The sequence below is a fragment of the Capricornis sumatraensis genome, chromosome 1 (assembly GCF_032405125.1).
Source record: "Capricornis sumatraensis isolate serow.1 chromosome 1, serow.2, whole genome shotgun sequence".
Taxonomy (NCBI): Eukaryota; Metazoa; Chordata; class Mammalia; order Artiodactyla; family Bovidae; genus Capricornis; species Capricornis sumatraensis.
The window spans coordinates 246,106,241-246,130,508 of record NC_091069.1 but is presented as its reverse complement, the minus strand read 5'-3'; the positions used below and the strand labels follow the sequence as shown (position 1 = coordinate 246,130,508).

At 46.0% G+C, this 24,268-nt stretch overlaps 1 protein-coding gene across 1 annotated transcript in view; it reads left to right on the top strand.

Annotated features, from left to right (window-relative positions):
• DSCAM (DS cell adhesion molecule) overlaps nt 1-22,647 on the top strand; it is a 684,538-nt gene extending 661,891 nt beyond the window's left edge. The window contains exons 31-33 of the mRNA XM_068969386.1: nt 3,797-3,994; nt 5,507-5,809; nt 22,295-22,647. Coding sequence (XP_068825487.1) covers nt 3,797-3,994; nt 5,507-5,809; nt 22,295-22,647 — 854 coding nt within the window. The remainder of the gene's footprint in view (nt 1-3,796; nt 3,995-5,506; nt 5,810-22,294) is intronic.
• Nucleotides 22,648-24,268: the final 1,621 nt, after the last annotated feature.

The window sequence follows — 24,268 nt, the reverse complement described above, 5'->3', positions numbered from 1 at the left end:
TCAGAGGAGCTCACCCTCAAACCCCACTCTCAACCCCTCTACACTGCCTCTAAGCAGAGACGATGCTTCCAATAGGACCTCTAGGGAGGAAAGTCACTTCCCATATATATATATAAAATAAGAAGAGTTTACAACATGGATTGAATCTTTCCTGTTGTGACTAAAAAAAAAAAAAAATGTGCCACACTCCATCACCTATGCTGGTACTCAACATAGAGTGGAAAAGTACCTGATGGGGATGAAGAATCTAGTGTGTGAATCATAAATATTTATTCATTAAATGATAGGAATATTCAGCCCCCTCCTCATTCCATCCTCTCTATGAGACAACTGGTAGATTCATCCTACAAAGCCGAGGCCTCAGCATCTGAAAGAGACAAAAACTAGTGGCAGGGAGTAAAAGCCGATTAATCCCACAATTGCGGTCCACATGGCATGTTTTATAACCCTATTATCCGCCAAGTCCTCTCTTATCCCAAGTTCAAGATAATTAAAATAATTTGATTCAATGGGCAGAAGCTTAATAATTCCAGTTCAGACCTGATGTTGAAAGGCCAAGAGTTATTTATATCACTGACACCCTATCATTGATTGCTTAGCAAGCATGGTACCTCATCACTGGAATTTATTTATAATGTTGAGGTCCCAGATAAACTATTTTCCATGCAGAGGCAGTAAACCCCAACATTTATTTGGTTAATAGATTAACTAGGAAGATGTACGAAGGCGATTACTGAGTGGAACCCAAGTAAGGTTTTTGTTGCCTTAGAAACTGTCTTACAGAAAAGTTCAGTTCAGGTCAGAAAACCTGATGATTAAAAAATGTGTCAACCCCTCTGTAGTATTCTACAGAGTAGTATTCTCTGTAGTATACGGAGACAATTTTGCCCATAGGATGCTTGCTTAGAGCAGGACAAACTGCAGTTCAAAAAGTAATATCATGACCTATGTTCCCAATATTATCAGGCCACTGGTAAAGCTGTCTTCATCTAGGAAAAAAAAAAAAAAGTGATAATGAACAAAATTAACTGGAAAAGACCTGCTTGAATAGTGCAACGTGACCATGGAACTTTCCAGATAGAGTGATCTCACTGGTGAAAGTGGTCTGTGGGAGTGAAGGTTTCTCTCTGGCCCACTGTTGGTGGGTGAGCTTGGCAGGAGGAAGCTCACAGGTGTGGGGTTTGGGGAGTTTGAGGAAATTGTGTCCTGGAAGTGAGACTCTCAATCTGACCCCTTTTTCCATAAGCATCCACACTAGGAGTAAACCTGATCCGTAGCTGCACCAACAAGCAGTTTAAAGAATAAAAATAAGAACCCTCAAAACTTATGTAAGGGACTGGGTAATTTTCTGGAAAAGATTCATTAGCATTTAAATAACAAGCTCCACTATTTAAGCTCCACTTATCACGTTGACAGTGCCTAGGAGACATGCAGCCTCCTACCCAGGAGAAGATTTTTCTGTCTCTCTGAGGACCTCTCTCCTAGCATTTAGGCAGAGAAACCCAATTATCATTCATACCTTTCTGTCCAGAGAGCTTGGCGCTCCAGCATAACTCATTTACATTCTAATCAAGGTCCCCCAAAATCCTCCAATAAAGTCGTCCGTGGAATTTTGCAAGTAATGGATGAAATGTGTCTGAAAATCAATGCCCCAGAGAATTATGCACCAAGATGGAACATTTTGATGATCCAGGAAATCTTAAAATATATCGACCGAGCTGCCATCTTTATGCTTCTCTGCAATGTTGTAGAATGATGGATTAGATTCCAAGTCTGCTAACTGGAAACTGGCAAAAAGGAAAATCCCCCACTTTATTTTTTTTAATTTAAACGTGTTTATTTTAATTAGAGGTGAATTACTTTACAATATTGTATTGGGTTTGCCATACATCACTTTAAAAGAAAGTCATTTCACCGCTCTCAAGTGTCATGCCCCATGACCCAGCATGGAATTATAAACGAGCTGGTGTCACACAGACACAGTGCCTGACTCTTAGGAGTCTGGCTGAGGACACACTTGGCCAAGTAATGGGCAGTCTCGGACTGACAGGTGGGGTCTTAAGTTCTGTTCTTATCACTTAATAGCTGTATCACTTCTCTCTGAGCTTCCATCGCCTCAGATGTAAAGTGACTCTGGGCTGCATGTATTCATCCTATTCATCCAAGGTAGTCTGTGTCCAGAGATCACGGCGGGGTCTCAGTTAATTTTGGATGACCCCAGGATGTATGCCCTTACTCTGTCCTGCAGAGACTTGGAAGCTCAGGAGCATTATGAGGCCATGTCATCAGGCCACAGGTTGTCCCTCTGTTTTTTGCTCTTTAGAAAGTGCTCCATTAGTAATAAGCAGTCATCACAGATGGCCGTGTACAGAGGTAGCCAGATCATTTTTGAAATAGAACTGCCTAAAATTCCTCTTTGAAAAGCAGAGAATTCAAAAATGGAGAAGGACCCTATGTTGCCTTCAGGATGGAGCCCCAGAAAAATCATGCCAATAACTGGGCCTGTCCATTTTCCACAGAAATCCAGTGTCCAACACTCTGTGCTGTTGAACCATCTTTGAGCTAAGAGTTGAGTTAACAACTCAGTCTACCTACTTGACTTCTTGCCTCTGTTCCCAGACTTAGAGATGATGAAACCCACCTGGCTTCAGCCTGTGTGTCCATAAATCTCTGTGTTTCTGAAGATGGCAAAGCCGGAACCTCCAAACATGCATGAACCCTTTGTTCTTTCTCCACATCGAATCACCCAAGTCTTTGTCAGAGTTCAGACAATCACGTTGAAGAGATGCTGCCATATGCAAAGGGATAAGAGAGTGTTTGGACAAAAAAATGGATCTCCCCTCTTCCCCTGCTCTAGAGCATTGCAATTTAGTTGAGGAACAACAGTCATACTTGAGGCAGTGAGTTAATATTAGACAGCAATCTATACAGGAGACCCCTGCTTCCTTTCCTAGAGCTGCTGTTAAAAACATGTCACAAACTGCCTGCTTTTTTTTTTCTTTTTTTGAGTGGCTTTAAAGAACCAGAATTTATGTTCTCACAGTCCCACTAGCAACAGGTCCAAAATCAAGGTGTCAGCAGGCCACACCCCCTCTGAAGCTGGTAGGGGAGGACCTTTCCTTACCCCTTCCCAGTGTGTGGTGATGGTCTCCGAGCTCCTCAGTCCAGCTGTGGCCCTTGATCTCTGCCTCCATCACCCTCTCCTCCTTGTCTGTCTCCTTGTCTTATAAGGACACCAGTTATGTTAGCTCCAGAAGGCACCCTACTCCAGTCTGGCCTCATCTGAACTAATAGCAAAAGCAGTGACCCTACTTCTAAATACGATCACCAGCTGAGGTTCTGGGCTCAGGATGTGGACGTATGAATCTTTTTGAGGGAACAGAGTTCAACCTAAAAGAATACCTGGAGGTAATACTGCAGCAAGGAAGCCCCATTAGAGCATACATGGTCCAACTCTCTCCTTTTACAGAAGGTGGTGATTCTTAGGAAGTTTAAGTGATATGAGGGGTGTCATGAAACTATTACGAGCCCAGAGCAAGACTTAAATTCATAACTCCTGAGTCCAAATCTGATGTTTTTTCTCGACAGGGATTGTTTAAGTGCTTAAGTATCACACGAGTGCTTCAGACCCTAGAGGAAAGGAAACCAGTGCTCCAGACAGGGCAATCAGGGAGAGCTTCCTGGAGGCAGCATGAGTGGATCATAGAACTGAATCGGGAGCACCCCACTCCACACCTTGATCACAGCTGACCACCCTCCCAAAGACAAACATAGACTTTGTTCTCGTTCTTCCCAGATCCCACCACCAGGAGGAATGCCAAGGCTGGGCCCACTGCGAGGAACCGGTACGCCAGCCAGTGGACCCTCAACAGACCCCACCCCACTGTTTCAACACACACCCTCACCACTGACTGGAGGCTTCCAACTCCCAGGGCCGCAGGCTCAATGGACAAGGAGAGTGACAGCTACAGCGTCAGCCCCTCACAAGACACAGGTAGGGCCTGCCTGCCTCCTCCTCCCTGAATGAGCAGGACTACCCTCTGAGTTTCAGGGCCCTACCTGCGCCCTTTCAAGGTCACTTTCAACTTGCTGGACCTGACAGATACCGATGAAGCTGTACTTCATTGGCCAGATCTTGGATCTAGCAAAGTCCGCCAAGCAAAACCAAAGGAATCTATGTTGCAGGCATCTCGAATCTCAGACTCACATTGCTTCCTCTGCCCTTCACTCCTGCCCTGCTGAGAGAAACACAGAAGTTTCTAAGTGTTCTCCCATGATTACAATCACCCCGATTATACCTTGAGGGTATGTGGCCCACTCCCATCTCCAGGATTAAGACTGAACTTGGAGTTGCATGACAAGGTCACAGCACCCTGGATGGGGAACATGGCTAGTCCATTTGACAGTGAAACAGGGCTTGATTATCTGTCTGTGCCATTCACCAAGAACTCACCCTAGAGAGAAGACAGAGCCTAAGAATAGCACTGGGTTGCCCACCCTCCCTCCAATCTAAAATTTTGAAAAGAAATTCTATCTAAACTTAATAGCTGTAGGAAATTTTCATACTTATTTTCTTTTGTTCTGGATGATATACTTCAAAAATAGTCTTCCAGAGGTGGAGCATCACCACGTACATTTATTTTTATGGCAGTTATTTCTCTTACAAGAACCTCAGAGTTCCACTGAGGTGACTTCAGAACTTTTGAGTGGGTTTAAAATGTAGAGCATTCTCTTACCCAAGATGTACCTTTTAGGGTTCTGGAGGGTCTCTGGTCCCCATAAAGGGTGAGCCTCAAACACAATGGATGTGCCCCAGGGTTCAGCTGCAATTCTGCCTAGTAACCAGTTCCATGCAGTTACATGTTCATTTCTAAGGATCAGCCTGTATTCCTGCCCCACGGAGGCCAGAGGAGCAGAACACAGAGCTCAGATCATTCCCGACAGTGAAAGTGTCACTGTGGCCCAGGAAGACTTGCAGAGCAGGAAGGGGTGCTGCTGTTCATGCATATTGCATTTCCAGCTGTCTTGAATCCGCCTGCAATGCAGGAGACATGGGTTTGATCCCTGAGTCGGGAAGATCTGCTGGAGGAGGAAATGATGACCCACTCCAGTATTCTTGCCTGGAGAATCCTGTGGACAGAGGAGCCTGGTGGGCTACAGTCCACGGAATCCCAAGGAGTCAGACATGATTGAGCAACTAAACAACAATAAGCCAGCTGTCTTAACTAAAAGCAGAAGTTTTCAAGGGGAGGTATTACTGATCTATGGCAATGTCCCATACTGGGGACAGGTGCCTCCAGCAAGTCAGTTGAAACCCTGAAGCCACATGGCTGAGGCTCATGAAGGTGGCCTCACAGTGACAAAGGCAGTCCTCAGATAAAGACCCAGGACTCCTGCCTGGCTGCCCAGTGATGGGGAGAACCAGCCGCAGGCCCCCGTCACCACCCGATCAGTGCAGACTCCCAGTGACGACTCATCATCTTGTTTTCTCTTTTTCATGGCACAGATCGAGCGCGAAGCAGCATGGTCTCCACAGAAAGTGCCTCCTCCACTTATGAAGAACTGGCCAGGGCCTACGAGCACGCCAAGATGGAAGAGCAGCTGAGGCACGCCAAGTTCACCATCACGGAGTGCTTCATCTCAGACACATCGTCCGAGCAGTTGACGGCAGGGACAAACGAGTACACAGACAGTCTGACCTCCAGCACCCCTTCGGAGTCAGGGATCTGCAGGTTCACCGCCTCTCCCCCCAAACCTCAGGATGGAGGACGAGTGATGAACATGGCAGTTCCAAAGGCACATCGGCCAGGTGAGACGAGACATGCCTGGACCAGTGTCGGGGAAGCACGTCTTCCCAAGACACACTCTTCCACTGTGAAAGCCTTGTTGGTGTTTACAGTAGTCTTCTGTTTATTGATTGCTGAATCATGTACCACCCCAAAGCCTAGAGGCTTACAGCAACAATGATCATTTATTTCATGTATGAATCTGAAACTGAGTCAGAGCTTGGTTGGGACATGCATATCCATTCCAGCCATGTCCATGGGGAAGCCCAGTTAGGATGGAGAAGACATGTTCAGTCACTAACCTGGAGGGTGAGTTCTGGCCATGTCCTCCCAACATAGGTTTCTCCATGATCTGGCTTGTGCTTCCTCCTGTCTAAGAGCCAGCGTCCCAAGAGGTGGACAGTGGAAATAGCCATTTCCTTAAGCCTGGGCCTGGAAACTGACGCAGCACTTCTGCCATATATACTGTCAGTCAGTCAAATGACCACAAAGCTCTGGGAGCCCCGGGTCTAAGAAGGGAGCTCTCCGCTGCTTGAGAAGTATTGAAAATTGGGGGTGAGAGTTTCAGAAGGAGAGCAGTCTTACCAGTGAGCCAGCCTCTGCAACTTGGCTTCACTGAGTTGACCGAAATGACGGTAAATGGCTGGTATCAGGTTGGCAATACGTTGGTGTCTGCCTTGAGCAGTATAGTCAGTAGAAGCTGCAAACCCTGAGGCCTGCAGGGCCTGGCAGATGCTGTGAATGAGTGAAGAGGGTGAGGAGCAGAGCAAAGGGAGGGATAGAGACATGGAGAACTCAAGAGTTCAGTGACTGTAGAGGAAAAGGACTCCAGCAAACTCCTGCCAACTGATCCCGAGTGGAAATGGGGGCCTGTAAGAGGAGATTCTCAAAAGGAGACAGATATTTTGGTTTTATATGGAGACTCACAGTTTTCAAGTGTTTGCTCAGATTTGTGCAAATCATCATACAGAGCAAATAAAACACATCTTTAGACTGCATCCAAACCACGGCAACCGGTTGCAGTTCTCATCTGAAAAATCCTTTTTCCTTTTTCACCCTGAAGTTCCTGTCTATAGATTTGACTTTGTGCACTGGCTAATCCATTCTTGTTGAACCCAGTTTTATTTTTCATTTTCCTATTTTCTAAGTGACTATATTGGTTCTCTTTCAAAAATGTATATCCATTTTAAATCACCACGATTCCTTTGGGCTTTTCAGCAGAAGGCCAGGCTGAAATAAGCTTTATAAATGCATAAAATATATGTAAAATAAAAATTGTCTATCCAGCAACTAATCTCCCAAACCGAGTCAAGATCCACACCAGCTGACTATCAAGAATGATGGCTTCATTTCTTTCTGTGCTGTCTACCTCCTCAGGGAGAAGATGTTGTTATCGGTGGGTGATCTTATCCAAAGGACTCTTTGTGGCTGGCATTTATTTGCAAGGCAGATGCAAGTGTAGGATAAATATCATGACTTTTTTGAGGCTGTACAGCTTGAGATTGAGGAAGACAGGAGAGGAGAAAAATGAGCCTCTGGGCTTTTGTTTAGTCTTGCTGAGCTGCCGTTGGCTCACCTGTAAAATGGGAATGACATAGACGCCCACTGTCTGGGCTTTGTGTAAGCTGTGTGTCGCCTGAGGCAGATGTCAGCAGCAGTAGTGGTCACTCGGGTCTTGCCTGGTTGACGTGCCGTTAGGGCTCCCACAGGGACCCCAGTGATGGTCTCAGGATGTGGTGCTGCCCCCGACCCCTTCCTTGGTTTATTTTCTTGTCCATGGCCATTGATTCCTGGAGAGTTTCCACCTCATTTGTGTGTCACCCAGTTCTACTGTACACTGTGACCAAAGTGGGACTTCTCAGGAATTCAAGGATGGTTCAATATAAAATCATTAATATTAACAGAATTGGGGGGGGGGTGGATACATGATCATTCAAGGCAGAGAAAGCATTTGACAAAACCCAACATTTTTCTAAAAAAATATAAGAACACTCCACAAACTAAGAATAAAGGAGAATTCCTTCAACTTGAGAAAGGGCATCTATGTGAAACAGCTAACATCATACTCAATGGTAAAAAATCGAATACTGTTACCTTAAGATCAGGAATAAGATGGAGATGTCTGCTCTCACTGCTTCTGCTTAATATTGCACTGTAATTTCTAGTAAGGAAATTAAGAAAATGGCATCCGTATTTGGCAGATAAAAGTAAAGCCGTGGCAAAGATTCTGCCTGCCAATACAGGAGATGCAAGAGATGCAGATTCAACCCCTGGGTCGGGAAGATCCCCTGGAGTAGGAAATGGCACCCCACTCCAGTATCTGAGTAGCCTGGCATGCTAAGTCTATGGGGCCGCAAAGAGTCCGGCACAACTTGAGCAGCAGTTAAGCACTACACACTCCCATCTGAGACACACACCACACTTCCCCTTGCATACAGCAAGCCCCCGGAGGAGCACTAAGTATGTGTGCAGGTCTTGAAACAGTTAAAGGTGTGTGTTTTGTTGATGACTTGTTTCAGTGTTTTTTGACTCATATTAAAACATGTTTGAACTGTTGTCATGAAATTGTTCCCTGGATCCATCAGAACAATTGAAAAAAGCTAGAGAAGGTACTATTTTCTTAATATATACACTATTTATATATTGTTTTTTAATCTCACTTTTTAAATTAATTAATTAATTATTTATCTGGCTGTGTTGGGTCTCAGTTGTGCCAAGTGGGTCTTCCTTGCATCAGGTGAGATCTTTTGTTGAGGCTCATGGACTCTCTAGTTGTGGCATTCAGGCTTAGTAGTTAACAGCACTGAGGCTTAGTTGCTCCACTTCATGGGATCTTCATTCCCTGACCAGGAATCAAACCCACATTCCCTGCATTACAAGGTGGATTCTTAACCACTGGACCCCCAGGGGAGTCCCTTACTATACTATTTAGGCTAAAATGATCTTATAACTTTAGGTATGAATAAACTTGTAAATTCACCTGAATTCTAACGTCCACAAACTGTGTTATCCACTCTAGATGCCAAAATTATTACTGAACATTTGATATGCTTTTAGAAAAATATGTCATCCTCTGGAAGCCTTCCTGTATCTCCTTTATAATGGAACTAAATTAAACACTGGGCACAAAACCCAAAGTTACAATGTAGTATCCTGCTGACTGGAGACTGTCGAAATTACCAGATCCTTGAGCAGGTCTTTCAAACCAAATTCTTTACCTGTGTTCCCTCGTGTTTCTGAATGCTTCTCAGTCATCCAAGTCTCTGGATATCTGTTTCCTTGCCATCAGTTCTTTTTTGATGAGTTTTTTTTTCTCTCTCTCTCTCTCCATTTATAATCCCAAGCTTTTAAGTTCTTTACAAATCAGGATTAAGTTAAATAAATTTGGCCAGACTGTGGCTACAGGAAAATAGGAAACATGTCTTAGTTACCTTCATTTTCCCCCCAGTGCCTATCAGATATCTGACAGCATAAAGTGTTCAAGAAATATTTTCAATTGACTTAATTAATTGAATATATACTCCTATCACTGTTGATATATAGTAGGTGCTTAATAAATGTTATTGAGTGAATTAATATATGATGATTATGATGATGAAAAGATTGGCCAATTGGTTCAAATATTACAACTGTTAGAAATTATTAGTAAAATAAAAGAGTACATTTAAGTCGACTCCATCTTCCAGCCTAACTTTAAACAAAGTGATTTATTTTCTAATCTTGTTCTTAAGATTAGAAACTCTCTTCCACCAGTGGGGGTAGTTCCCAATGAAATGTGGACAGCTACTACCAAGTCAGTTATCAAAATCTAGTTTTAGATTTTTAACACATCTGAACTTTGAATTTGCTGCCTTTTTAGGACTTGTGTACTTAAAATCAAATGCAAGTTTTGTGACTTTTGTTTTTTTCAATAAGCCTTGGCTATTTCCATCTTTGGGGCTGCCCTGGTGGCTCAGATGGTAAAGAATCTGCCTGCAATGCAGGAGACCTGGGTTCAATCCCTGGGTCAGGAAGATTCCCTGGAGGAGGGCATGGCTACCCACTCCAGTATTCTTGCCTGGAAAATTTCATGGACAGAGGAGCCTGGTGGGCTACAGTCCATGGGGTCGCAAAGAGTCGGACATGGCTGAGTGACTAACACACATTTACACTTTAAAAACAAAGCTAACAAACCCTCTGTTTCTCCGAGAAGCAGCTGGAAAGTTTAACAGCGTCTTTTTCTCTTGGTCAAGGTGGCTCTCATACTTCGGTTACAGTACCGATTTTTGGTTTCAGGTAGCACCTGGAGCCAGTTTCTGACGTTCTTGGATTCCTGCTGCTGCTTTATTCATGATGCATATCCTGTGCAGTCAAGAGATTCCACTGCAGGAAGCTACTTAAATCAATTTAAAGTTTCAAACTTGCAATCTAATACAGCCTGGCCCCGCCAGCAGCAGGGGCAGGACCCCCACACTCCTTCTGATGGACAGGTGGACACCAGGGCTCCAGCCTTGAATGTCTGTATCTCCCTGACTGGCTCCCTGACCCCGCTCCTCCGCCACCATAAATGCAGTGGAAGTTTTCTGATTGGAACTGGCCATTGCCTGCCTCCAACTTGCTGGCTCTTAGAGTAAACAGTTATATGAAGCAGTTTGGGGGTTTTAGTTTTAGGTTCTATTCCTCCCATACCTCATGCTTTCCTGAGTGTGTGTGTGTTTAACAAAAGAGAAGAGTGTGGAGTGAGAGGCAGGGTTCCCACCTGAAAGACCAGCCAGCTTCTGCTCAGGTCACATCCCCTGCAAAGGCTGGCCTTGTTCCCAGCTGTTGTTGTGTGCACATGTAGCCATGTACCTGCATGTGCATACACACACACGCACACACACACACATACGAGGTATGAGGTCCCAGCCTCCATCCTTCTAGAGGTAGCCTTGCTCTTTCCCACCCAATCTCCCCACCCCCCTCCTTTCCTCCAGCCTGTATTTTCTGGCATCCACTCCACAACTGGTCCTGCTTTCAGAGTGAGGGATATACCCCAGTGTAGGGGGTCCCTGAGGGTGTCATGTGGGAGGTCCCTGAGGGTGTCACGTGGGAGCTGGAGCTGCCTTTGACCCTCATGGACCCTTCCCCACTAGGGCCTCTGAATGCCCTTACAGCAAGTTCCCAGCTGACCTATCCTCTAAGCAGATTTTCCAATCCTGCTTTTTATCCAGAACTACTCTATTTCAGAAGGACCACGAGCACGGACAAACTTAAAGCTCCACTTCATACCTCAGTGTGGTTTTGAAAAGTTCACCAGCAAGTAGGAGGATCGCAATAATGATGAGCTCTTAAAAATGCATGAAGCCTCCTAGGTACAAGCCAAGAATGGTAACAGAATCTGCAGGCGGGACCTCTGGTATCCAGCTCACATTACTTATTTAGAGTTGTTCCTGGTTGCCGTTTGGGAGTGAAGATTCATTTACCAAGAGGGGTTTGTTTACGAGTTTTCATTACCACTGCAGCATTAATATTAAACTGGAAAAGCATTAGATCTGGTCGGGCTTGGGTGTGGGCAGACTACATGCTCCCCTTTGTAAAGAGCTCTTTGATGCTGTAGTATCCTTGCAAGTCTGTGTGGTTTTTAAGTGAAATTGCCAGAAGTCAAGGTACACATCCTTGGCTTCTTACTTTTGCATCAGTCTCCAGCTCCATCCAAGCACAGACATCAAACCTTGTTAGAGCTTGATGAAAGTTCCTTTTGATGTGTCCCCAGAGGAGACTGGAGCCCACAGGGACCTTGCTTCACTGTCATTCTGCATGAGTTTTTTGTGAAAGTGTGCACATGTTCTCACACTTGCTGACGAATAAAGAATTGTCCAGCAGGGAGAAGAAAGCTATTGGAATGTGCCTTGGAGTTCCAGGCTCCCCCTAAATGCATTCATTTGTCCCTTTTTTATCCCTAAACTTCTATTTCAAAAGTGCTTGACCAGTTTTCACAGATGAGATAGTTCAGAGCATAAGAAAGACTCTTTTAAGATTCAAGATTTTCATTGGAAACGATCAGACGCATTTCCTTTGTATGCATGTATGCTGAGTTGCTTCAGTTGTGCCCAACTCTTCGTGAACCACTGGGCTGTAGCCCGCCAGGCTCCTCTGTTGATGGGATTCTCCAGGTAAGAAGACTGGAGTGGGTTGTCATGCTCTCCTCCAGGGGATCTTCCCAACCCAGGGATTGAACCCGCATCTCTTGTGTCTCCTGCATTGGCAGGTGGGTTCTTTACCATTATCGCCACCTGAGAAGCCCTTCCCTTGTATAAGTAAGAGTTAAAGCTTGCAAGGGTCACAGAACTACTTGAGTAGATGCAGTATTTCAAGGCAGGATTTCAGCCTGCTCTCACTCATACCTGCCCATGGCTCTGAGCTCCCACCTCTTCAGGGCAGGTCTGACATAGACCTTCTGATTGCTGGTCCATCAGGCACATCCCTTACTTTTCTCCATGATAAACTGAGGCTGTAATTCCTTGTGGAGTAGGAGGGACAGAGGAGTACAGTTCCTTATTCTGATTGAATCCAATGCTTTTAAAGTAAAATTAGGGCTTCCCAGGTGGCACAGTGGTAAAGAATCCACCTGCCAGTGCAGACGATGCAGGAGAGGCAGGTTCCGTCCTGCGTTGGGAATATCACCTGGAAGAGGAATGGCAACCCAGTCCAGTATTCTTCCCTGGAGAATTCCATAGACAGAGGAGCTGGTGAGCTAGAGTCCATGGGGTCACAGAGTCAGACGCAACTGAGTGACTGAGCACAAAATAAAACTGAAGTGAAGTAAGGACCCCTTGGAATTCAGAGCTTGGACCATTTAAGCTAGGGCTCCTCAACAGCAGTGCCGTTAACATCTGGGGTTGGGTGAAGCTTTGTGGCCGGGACCAGCCTGGCCATGGCAGGATGCTGAGCATCACTGGCCTTGGGCTAGAAGCCAGTAGCAGCTGCCCTACCAACCAAAACACCTCCAAAAAGTTTCAGGGATTGCTGTGTGTGCCCTGGAGGGCAAAATGACCCTCATCTGAGAACCACTGCTCTCAACTGTAGACTTTCTTTTCCTGGGGTGTGTGTGGCAAGTGGCCAGAACCCTATCACAGCCAGATTCACAGAGTTCAAGTCCATTACAGAGTTCCTGAGCTGGTCCATTCTCGTTCTGTGCTGGGAATGATTTTGCCATTTTCTTCCAAAGTTAAAGTGCGTTCAAACATCGCCTGTGAGTCTAAACAGATAGAGAAGGTTCAGGAGGTTTTGCTTTCCTGATAGGCAGCTGTGGGGTGTGGGGGGTAGGGGACTGTCCTGGTTTTCAGCTAAAAAGAGGCAAGTTTAACATAGCAGTTTTCGCACAGTGGGGCCAAGCAGGGCTGAAGGCCCCGGGGTGGTGGATGACACTCTCTGAGCTCACATCTGCTGATGGATGTTAGGATGGATCACTGTGCTGGCTTGCAGCCCATGGCCAGGAGTTATCTGCACACCAGTGAGCAGAGTTAACTACCGAGAGAGAAATGGATGCCAACTTATTTAGTCTGAACTTTTGGGGATGTTAGTGGCACCGACCCCTGAGGGCAGTGATGAGAGGATGAGAAATGGCCCATTATGTCAAATAATAAGGCATAACTTGGAAATAATGGCTAAATCACCTCTCATCCTTCAGGGCATGAGTCGGCGCAGCGCCTGGGCTGGCGGTGGGGAGGGCAGGGATGAAGGGTGCGGCTCAATGCCCAGGTATCACAGAGGCCCCCATGCAGGTGGACTGTCGAGGGTCGAGGGCCGGCTCACAGCTGCAATCATAACCCAGACGCCTTTGCCACTGTCCTGTGACTCACTGTCCCCTGTGGGCACTGTCCCCTGACCTTGACCTTTCTCTGTGTCTCTCACAGTCATCTCTCCGGGTCCTATGTCTCCATGACATCCATCTGCTTCCCTCTGGCCATGTTCCTCTGACCCCCTCCTCCCTGCCTCTCTCCCTTTCTCTGTCTCTCTGCCCCCATCTCTCTGTCTCTCTCTCCCCATCTCTCTGCTTCTCTCTGTCTCTGTCTGTCTCTCCTCTACCCTGCCCTTCTCGTTCCCACCTCACCCCCGCCCTGCCCCATCCATCTCAGCACCATGTTGACCAGGCTGGCTGGGCAGCTCGGTGTTTCTTCCCACTCATCTCACCTCCTTCCCCACTCTCCCGCCTCCACGGCTCTGACACAAGGGCCATCATCCTCCTAAGGAGCAGAGCACAGGGCGTGACCTTCCAGGGAGCACAGACATATAATTAGAACCCATGAAAGCCAGTGGGTGGAGGCAGCCCTCACGGACTCAGACCCTAGGACCATATTTGGGTTCCTACTGGGTTTTGGGGAGTAGCTCACCTGGATCAGGTGATTGGGGATATGCTAGAAGAGATGGAATTGCAGGCAGACAGGTGAGCAGGGCAGGGAGGGAAGGAAGAAGGAGGGTGGGCAGGAAGGGAGCTCTGGGGTCCCCGGGTCCTTCCCTCCAGTCTTCACCGGGCTCTCGCCGGACTCTGCCCTTTTCTCCTACAGCCTCAACGTTGCCTTTCAATATGCAGCCTCTGCTCTGATACACTCCCATCTCTGTCCTCTTGTCACACATGCACACACACACAGAGATACACATGCACATACAGGCACACATGCATGCACACAGACACAGACACAGACACACACACACACTCTCCCTCTCTCTCCCCTGGAAGCCGGTCAGCCTGGCTCCTGCTCTGCACTCAGCTACCTCCTAACCCCCTCCCGCCTGCGCTCACTGTGCTCTGCTCCCCACCCCCATGCCTTTTATTTTCTGGATGAAACTTGCAACACGTGTGCTAAGTCGCTTTAGTCCTGCCCCACTCCCTGCAACCCTATGGTCTGTAGCCCACTGGTAGGCTCCTCTGTCCATGGGATTCTTCACCTGGGAAGCAACGGAAACCAAGCAAGAAAGAGAGAGTGGGAAAGTGGAGAGGTGGCCAGAGGAGAGCCAAGAGGGGAAGTTATAACCAAAGAAGTGAACGTGAACCCCACGCTCCTGGTTTCCCGGAATCTCCCCCCACCCAGGCTGGGCAGCAGGGGTCTTTGGGTGCCCACTGGGCAGACCCTGCTTCCCCAGGGAGCAGGGGACCAGGGACAAGTGACCGGCTTGGCCTCAGCAGAGAAAGATGGATGACAGGACAGCCCACTGAAGGCACACCTTGGGGACAGTGGAAACCACAAGCATAGTGGCTGCTGTTACTGACCATTAAAAAGAAATCCCCTCCTGTCTTTGGTGGAAGGGGCAGAGCCTATCCCACATGGCAGAAATGTTCAGAGAGGCATCCTGTGAGGCTCCCAGCCCATCCCAGCTGGGAATACCCTCTGTGTTTGGACCCTGTGACCTCTAACAAATCGCCACAGGCTGGATGGCTCAGAAGGACAGACGTACTCTCTCACAGTTCTGGAGGCCAGAAGGCTGAGATCAAGGTGTCAGTGGGGTTGTACTCCCTCAGGAATTTCAGGGAATAATCTGTTCCTTGTCTCTTCTGGCTTTCGGAGGCTCAAGGTGTTCCTCTGCTCGTGGTCCCATCAGTCTAATCTCTGCCTTCTCCCTTTTTTGTCCCTCAGATTCTCCTCTATTTTCTTTTTTTTTCCATAGGGACATATGTTTTTGCACTAGGGCTACGCAGGGGGCGCTAGTGGTAAAGAACCCACCTGCCAATGCAGGAGACCAAAGAGATGCAGGTTTGATCCCTAAGTCAGGAAGATCCCCTGGAGGAAGGCATGGCAACCCACTCCAGTATTCTTGCCTGGGAAATCCCATGGACAGAGGAGCCTTGTGGGCTACAGTCCACAGCTGAAGCAACTGAGCATGCATGCACAGAGTAGTTGGATTTGGGGCCCACCTTAAATTCAGGTGATCTCATCTCAAGATCCTTTACTGAATTGCAACAAAATCCTTTCTCCAAATCAGGTCACATTCCTGGACGCTGAGGGTTGGCATATGGACCTGTCTTTGGGGGGACACTAATCAACGCACAAAAGACAGAAACTAAAGTAAAAGAAGAGTTCTCGATTCATTCACCTGGCTGATTTCCAGCCCTGTAACTTCAGACTCCCTGGGAAGGGAGACATCTGACAATAAAACTTTCCCCTGTATTATCTCATTAAACCCTCCTTCCAGCACTCTACGGTGGATTCAGCTCTTCTTCCTGTTTTATGAATAAGAAAACTGAGCCCAGACTTACGTCTTTCAGATTAAATGCAGACAGTGTCATCCAGGGGCTTTCCAAGTGGCTCTAACAGTAAAGAATCTGGCTGCAATGGGGGAGACCAGGATTCGACCCCTGGGTGGTTGGTAGCTCTAGTGGTACCAATGCAGGAGACCTAAGAGCTGCAGGTTCAATCTCTGGGTGGGGAAGATCCCCTGGAGAAGGAAATGGCAACCCAATCCAGTATTCTTGCCTGGAGAATCCCACGGACAGAGGAGCCGGGAGGGCTACGGTCCTCACAAAGAGTTGGACATGACTGAGCAACTGAACACCATGTTATCCAGACTTTCACCCTTAATCACCACCATTAGAAACGTCATTTAGTTCCTCCCACATGAAACAGGTGGATGGAGAGCCGGGGATCAAGGAGAGCAGCTGTGTAGGTGTCTAGATTGTCAGGACGGTTTCACATTCTGCTTCTCTCCAAGTGCTTGGTTGTCCATACATCTATAGATATCTGCAGAACCTAAGAGATGGACGGACAGTTAGAGAATCCAGTTTCCTAACTGGTGCTGGGACTAGACCCTGGAGAAGGGAATGGCAACCTACTCCAATATTCTTGCCTGGGAAATCCCACGGTCAGAGGAGCTTGGCAAGCTGCACAGTCCAGGGGGTCACAAAAGAGTCGGACACGGCCTGAGTAAACAACAAACAACTGGGACTAGCTCAAGCGGCGGGATTTTAGTGGCCATAAAGCATCTTTAATAAACAGCACTCCCCACGATCACTCTGGTGCTTTCTTCCACATCAGTGCATGAATTATTAAGAGAGCTCATTTGCAGCATTCACACAGTTGAAAGAGCTACTTTACGTGCTAATCAGAAAACACACACTGCCGAAAGGCGCTAATGAGAGCATCATACAACTTAATCAAGCTTTTGCCTGAAAAACTGGATCTTTCAGAGATATTGACTATTCAGCGATGCTTGGCAGGCCTGCAAGAAGCCAACAAGAAGCCCTTGTACATAAAGACATGGTGCTGAGCTGTTTTCATTATGAAGGATTTCCAATTCTCACCATGCTTCTCCAGCTACCTCGTTCCTTCCATCTAAAGCGGGAACCCCTGCAGGCAGGGGGCAGGTATCGAGGGCTTTGTCTTTTGATTTTAGACACATTCGTTCCACATAATCAAGCTCGTGAGCATCCCCACAATCCGGCTGGGACTAAGATGCTAATACTTTTTAGGAATTTAATAAGCCCGTTCATTCAGTGGGGAGTTGCTGAGATGGAGACCCATTCCTGAATCTGTGACAATGCACTGCAAATATGCCAAGCACTCGAGATTCAGTTGGGTCACAGAAGCAGCATAAGGCACTCTTGACCTACATTTTAAAAGAAACGTGGAGGTAAATGCCTTCCACAATTTCTCAGCGTTTGAACAAAATGTTTTAAAAATAATATTAGTTATGTAAATAAATGAAAGAGTCAATTAAATCCAATGTGTTTATTGGACTCTTGGAATAAAGACAGATGATCACTTTCAGGAAATTGGGTATATTAAAATTTCAAAATTAGTTCATTAGGGTATGTTGATTCACATGCAAAAAAAATATTTTTCATGCTACAAAGAAATTGTTCCAGTTTTTTTTTTAATGACATAAAACATAAAAGCTCTGTTAATGCTTTCGTGATGGTGTGGTGGTGGTGTGAAGTCGCTCAGTCATGTCTGACTCTTTGCGACCCCATGGACTTTAGCCTACCAAGCTCCTCTGTCCATGGGATTTTCCAGGCAATAGTACTGGAGTGAATTGCCATTTCCTTCTCCATTCTCATTCTTTCTGGAGTTATTTCTCCACTGATCTCCAGTAGCATATTGGGCACCTACTGACCTGGGTAGTTCCGCTTTCAGTATCCTATCATGTTGCCTTTTCATATTGTTCATGGGGTTCTCAAGGCAAGAATACTGAAGTGGTTTGCCATTCCCTTCTCCAGTGGACCACATTGTGTCAGACCTTTCCACCATGCCCGCCCGTCTTGGGTGGCCCCACAGGGCATAGCTTAGTTTCATTGAGTTAGACAAGGCTGTGGTAGTTAGACAAGGCTTTCGTGATATTTGTTAACAATAATTAGCCCACAATAGAAAAGGTTGAATAATACATCCACAACCATAAAAGAAGACAGAGAATTTTCAATACCACCATCAAAAAAGGCACTAGGGACATATGGTTTTATTTTTTTTCTTAATTAAATAGTTTTATTTTTCAGGACTAAAGCTGATACACAGCTAGATATTTCTTAAACGTTAGGGTCTATAACAGTAAAATTCATGCCACCATTTTTTCTAAGTCAAAGTCCAGATACATCAAGTCACCAAAACCCATTTCACAAGAATGCCAAATTACATCATTTCTTTCTCTAAGAGTGTCGTGGACAATTTATTGTCAAGAATTTATTATTGGGCTTTCCTTTGATCCAGGTCACTGTATGAAGCTAACACTGAATTACAAGTACCTTGACTTCAGTGAGCCAAATCCAAGGTGTCCTGGGGCTGTTTTAGTGGAATACAGGCTAAAAATATTGATGAGATCATATATAATTACTCACTGTCACTTCATGAGATCCTGAAAAAGCCAATGGGAAAATGCTAAGTGGATTCTTGCTTCAAAAATACCAAATAACATGACAGTGTAATGCAAGGACTCAGAAATCAACTCGGTAAATTTCCCAGAAATAAGGTCCTCATATCTCTTATCCTGGGGGAACAAAGCTTAAGAAAACCCAAAGCATTTTGAAAATCCTTATGCTCATTTATACTGTGCAAAATGAATTTTCCAGTCATTTTTCAGCCTGTCTTGCTTTTGTTTCTAGTTCTCCTAACCATTGAGCAGTCTCTCCCTGCTGTTTAAATGGTTTTTCTCTTTCAGTGAGTAAACCTCAATTTCAAAGATTCTGGGATTTACGTGTGTGGGGGTGTGTGTGTGGGGGGGTGGGGGCAGGGGTTGTGAATGTGTTCTGTCTTGTCTGACTCTTTGCAACTCTATGGACTGTAGCCCACCAGGCTCCTCTGGGGTTTAACTCACTGTCTAATTGCACACACATCACTTCTTTGTCAGCACCACAGCCAGCTCACAGCAGTCCTGCTGGACACAGGAAGCTCCAAACAAGCGGTTGGCTGAGGAAGGCATGGAAAGCTGGGAATATTTTGAAGCAAAAAAAAACACAAGAATTGCCAATGATTTTCGATTCAGAAAGTTAAGGAATGACTTATGCCTTAGATATGTTACTAAGATCTCCCCTGTGGTGTCCCCAACCACATCAAACTCAGCAAGTCTGAAACAAAACCCATGATCTTTTCCCACCAAAATGTGATTTTTCTCCTAGACAGTTTTTTTTTGCAATGAATGAATGATCCTGCTGTCTGCCCAGGTTTCCTGATCTTGACACTTGGAAGGGAGTCATCCCTGACTCTTCCTCCTTTTTCACCTCTCCCACCTGTGGTCATTTCCAGAGCCCTCTCCTTGAGCCTCTTCCACATTTCACAATCACATTCACTCTCATTTCCCTTTGGTGCTCAGCCCACCTTCACCTGCACATTCTCCCACCTGGTCTCTCAGCTCCAGGACTGCCTGCCCCCAGGCCATTTTCTAACCAGAGTTGCTCACCAGGTATGCCATAAAGGAATTACAGGTGAGCCTCTCACCCCTAGTGTGGCCAGGGAAAGCCCACTGCACTCATCCCAGTGTGTTGTACAAATATCCCTTGTCTGTTTGCTTTTCAAAGTGAGAACAATCGGAAGCACTAGGCTACACAATGAACACTGTTCCTAAACTGCCAACAGATCAGATCCAGGCTTCAGTCCAACTCAGACCCAGAGGATGTAGTTTGCAAAGCATGTCTAGTGACTGGGCTGAAACCGTGCTCATGCATTTAGGAAACCTACAAGATACATTAAAGATTTGAACTAGGGTCATGAAGATAGGGCCAAAAATGAGTCAACAGATAGAAGTAGAATTAATTTCAAGTAGAATTAACCTGGGTAGGAGGTATCAATATCTGAGGTTTCAAGCATCAATTTCTGGTAAGATGAGGATGACATTTAAAACGATTGGGCACAAAGGAGAAAGTGGCCTTTGGAAATGAGTCTGGGAATAGGGGCTGGCCTTCATAAACTGGGTTTATAGACTGTGGCATTTAAAATTCATAATGGACAGTCATGTGGAAATATTTAGCAAAGCATCTAAAATTCAAGTCTAGGGCTCAAGAGAGAGTGAGCAAAAGGAAAAGATGGATGTGAGAGCTATTCATAATGAGATTAGATGAGGGCTGAGCACCAAAGAGAGGACTGAGCTCAGGCCACTGAAGAAACCCTGTACTTGAAGATGGATGGAGGATAGGGTCCAGGAAAGGACTGACAAGTGTCAGTCAGAGGTGCAAGAATTGCTCTGGGAAAGCACAGTGACATGGAAGCTGAGAGTTCTGTGAACAGAAAGATCAACTGCATGAGGTGTTGTCGGTTCTATAGAAGGAAGAAGTGACAAGAGGTGCTAAGAAGAAGCCATGGAACATAACAATTAGAGGCACAGTCCAACTTTCAAAGAACAATTGCTATAGTTGATGGTGATGGTAGCTGTGCCAGTTCAGATTTTCCAAAAAGCAGATGCCAAGGCAGATTATATATGCAAGGGATTTCAGGAGGCATTCTTGCAAAGAATAAAGAGATAAAGAAGAAGCAGTGTCACTAAGCTCAGGTTCAGCTTCCCACTGCTCAAGAATCCAACATGAAGAGACAGGTGTTGGCCAAAGAAAAGATAGCTTTATTGAGGAAGCTGGCAAACCTGGGGAGAAAGTGGACTCATGTCCCAAAGAACCAAATCCCCAAACCCCAGGTTTTGCTCAGAGATTATACAGAAAAAAAAGAGGAAGGGTCTACATGCTGAAGAGAGGATTTGGGATGCATAATCAGCTTAGGGACATTCTTCTGTGGTTGGTGGTGAGGTCACAGGAAATCAACATCATCAACTTTCTAACTGGTCAGGGATTTATGTACTTGAGGTCAGTGTAAAATTAACCTCTTCTACCTGATGGGGGTTTCAATATCTGCAAAACAGCTCAAAGGATACAGCTGAAAATATTATCTATAGCCCTTGAGGAAGAAGTAAAGGTCCTTTTCTTTGATTATTGGGTAAACTGTTATTATTTTGTCTTGCTTGAATGTTGTTCTTTGTTTCTGTATTTTATTTCTCTGACTAAATTTATTCTTTGGAATTTGGGCAAGGCCATGAAAGCTAAAGTTTTTCTACAAATAAGAGGCAGGCAGAGGACATGGCCAGGGTGTGTTGCAGGAAGGCCTCATAGGGTCCTGCTCAGTTACAGCAGAAGCAGGCAAAGAGAGTCCACAGACTAAGACGCAGGCGTGCCACCTGTCAGAGGAGAAAGGGAATGAGGAGGTGGGCATGGAGAGTCTCAGCTGCAGCCCAGCAATGGGGAAGCCCTGAGCAAATCTCTTACTGGGAAACCCCAAATCGACAGGATTAGTCATCAAGAGAACCTGTGGTCTCAGGCAGTGCTGGGAGCAGCCCAGAAGGTGACCTCAGTGTCTAGGGAGAGGGGAGAAGTTGGAATCTTCAGTTGGATTCTCCCTGCAGTAGGTTCTCTTGAAGAGGGCTGTTTCCCTGGCACCATAGAAGTCAAAGTGAGTGGTCCTGAGAAGGAAGTAGTAACCCTGATACTCAGTCTTAGCTGTTCTCCTCTCTCTACGTGGCACTGACTGAAACAGAAAGACACAAGCAGTTTAGCAGGCAGGAGCAGGTAAGGAGGCCATGTACTCTGGGATTTCCACCAAAAGCAATCATAGAAACCAGTAGCTAAATGACAGCCAAGGTCACATAATTCCATGGAGGTGCTGAGACGCCATCATTCTTTGCTCAGCAGCCCTGCCTCCCTCTTCAAGCCTCGCACTCTCCTAAGCACTGCCCACTGTGTCCAGGGTTTGGTCTGTCACCATTTATACTCAGCGTGCACTGCTACCTTTAGCCTAAGTTTTTCTTTCAAAGTACCTTGAGATTTCTGTTTCTCTGGTCAAGTACGACTTTTATGGCTAAAGTCAACAAGTTGTACAAAAGCCAGCTCTCCTTGTGTCTGGTGGAGGGTCGGGGGATGAAGATGATGCCTTTGTAGGAGTTCTGACCAAGGGTCTTGGGAAAGGCACCTGGAGGGCGTGGTGACAGTCACCTCTAAACCCTGAGTGGCCCATCACATATGCACAGGGTCACCAGGTATCTATAGACCAAGTTGAAGAGCCCACCTAATCCTCTGCATTTCCTTCCAGGTGACCTCATCCACTTGCCTCCATACCTTCGAATGGACTTCTTGTTGAACCGAAGTGGTCCAGGCACAAGCAGGGACCCGAGCTTAGGGCAGGCATGCTTGGAGCCCCAGAAAAGTCGGACCCTGAAACGCCCCCCAGTCCTTGAGCCCATCCCCATGGAGGCAGCCTCCTCCACGGCCTCCACGAGGGAGGGACAGCAGTGGCAGCAGGGGGCTGTGGCCACATTACCTCAGCGCGAGGGGGCAGAGCTGGGACAGGCAGCCAAGATGAGCAGCTCCCAGGAATCGCTGCTGGACTCACGGGGCCATTTGAAAGGCAACAATCCCTACGCCAAATCCTACACCCTGGTATAACCAACAGCATGACTGGACAGCGGTTGTAAATATGGTTTAACAAAGTCAATCAAAGCTACCTTTTTTTTACGGAATTCCAATATTTATAATGAAAGAAAATTGCCAAAATATATTAAAAAAAAAAAGAGAGAGAGAGAAAATGCTGAAAAAAAAAAAAAAAACCCACAGACAGTGCAAAGACTCTCCTGCTTTTTTTCTGTCTGAGTGTGAGATCCATCTGTCTGGGCATCTGATTTTTTGGGAAAGAAGTCCAGTTTTATGATCTTCACGGGCTATTGCATTTTTACTGATTTTCTACAAAGTGCATGGGGGACTCATTCAACCTTCTGACCGGAAGTTCTATCACACAAGATTCAAAAGGAAAAAAAAAAAAAAAAAACAGGAAAAAAAAATTAACCCTCTTTGTGAATTTAAAAGGAACCTTGATTTGGGGGCCGGGGAAATGTTCGTCATGTTTGCACATCTTTCTTTCCCATTAGAAACTGGGTCCCCGATTTGACCTCCTTCTGTTGTTACTTAGAATGAGTACCGTCAGTGAAGGGGTGGGGGGAATCAATCTGTTTTGGTTTTCTTTTTGGTTTATTTTTTTTTTAGTTTAATGAGACACTCTTTGCATTTTGTCTAAGCGAAATAAAAAAGAAAGGTGGTCTGCCTTTATTTTGATGTCTGTTTCTCTTGTCTCCTACTGGTCGCTGGATCCTCCTTCCTAGGGAGGCTTGAGTTTACAAACACCAGGGCTGGACCCAGAACCCAACTGAATAAACTAGAGTGGATTCCAAGACTCTGATCTCTGCAGGACAGTGGGGAAGAACACAGAAGATGCCGTGAGTCTGAGTATTCATGAGGGGCTGGCCAGGAATTCTGAGCTTCCTCACACGCTCTGCTCTCTACCTTCCAACGATACTTGGCCCTTCCAGTTTGGACCCAGGGGTCAGCAAACTATGACCTGAAGGACAATTCCAGTGCACTGCTGTTTTTACAAATAGAGTTTTATTGGAAGACAATCATTCACACTGCTTGCATTTTGTCTATGGAGGTTTCATGCCATGATAGCAGAGTTGAGCAGTTACAACAGAGATGGTATGGCCTGCAAAGCTGGAACTGTTCACCATCTGACTGTTCATAGGAAAAGTTTGCAGACCCTCACTCTGGAGTCCCACGGGTGGCCCCAGCTCACTGGAGGAAGGAATATTGGAGCAGGAGGGGGCCAACCCTCAGGGACCTGTGCTGTCACCACCATGACCAGTATCTAATGGTGCAGTAGAACAACTTATAGTGTCTGTTCCTCTGACTCTCTCCTCTGCACTCAGAGAAAACAAGTCCAAGAGTAAGTGGTGCTCTGCTGAAATCTAACTCTTTTCCTTCCTCTCAGTTTAAATTATTTACCGCGTGGTTCATCCCAATAGAACACATACTCTTAATAGTATGAACCATTTTCTTCTTATAGTACACTTTAGAAAGAACCCCCAACACACACATTTCCCACTCCAGATTCTCTTAGGTCTCATGTCAAAGGGTAGGCATTGACCAGAAAACTTGGTCAAATGCTGGTGACTGCTCAGTTCCCCAGGTAGCAGACTGCACAAATACCTTCCCTCCCTTTATAGTCTCTACAGGCTCC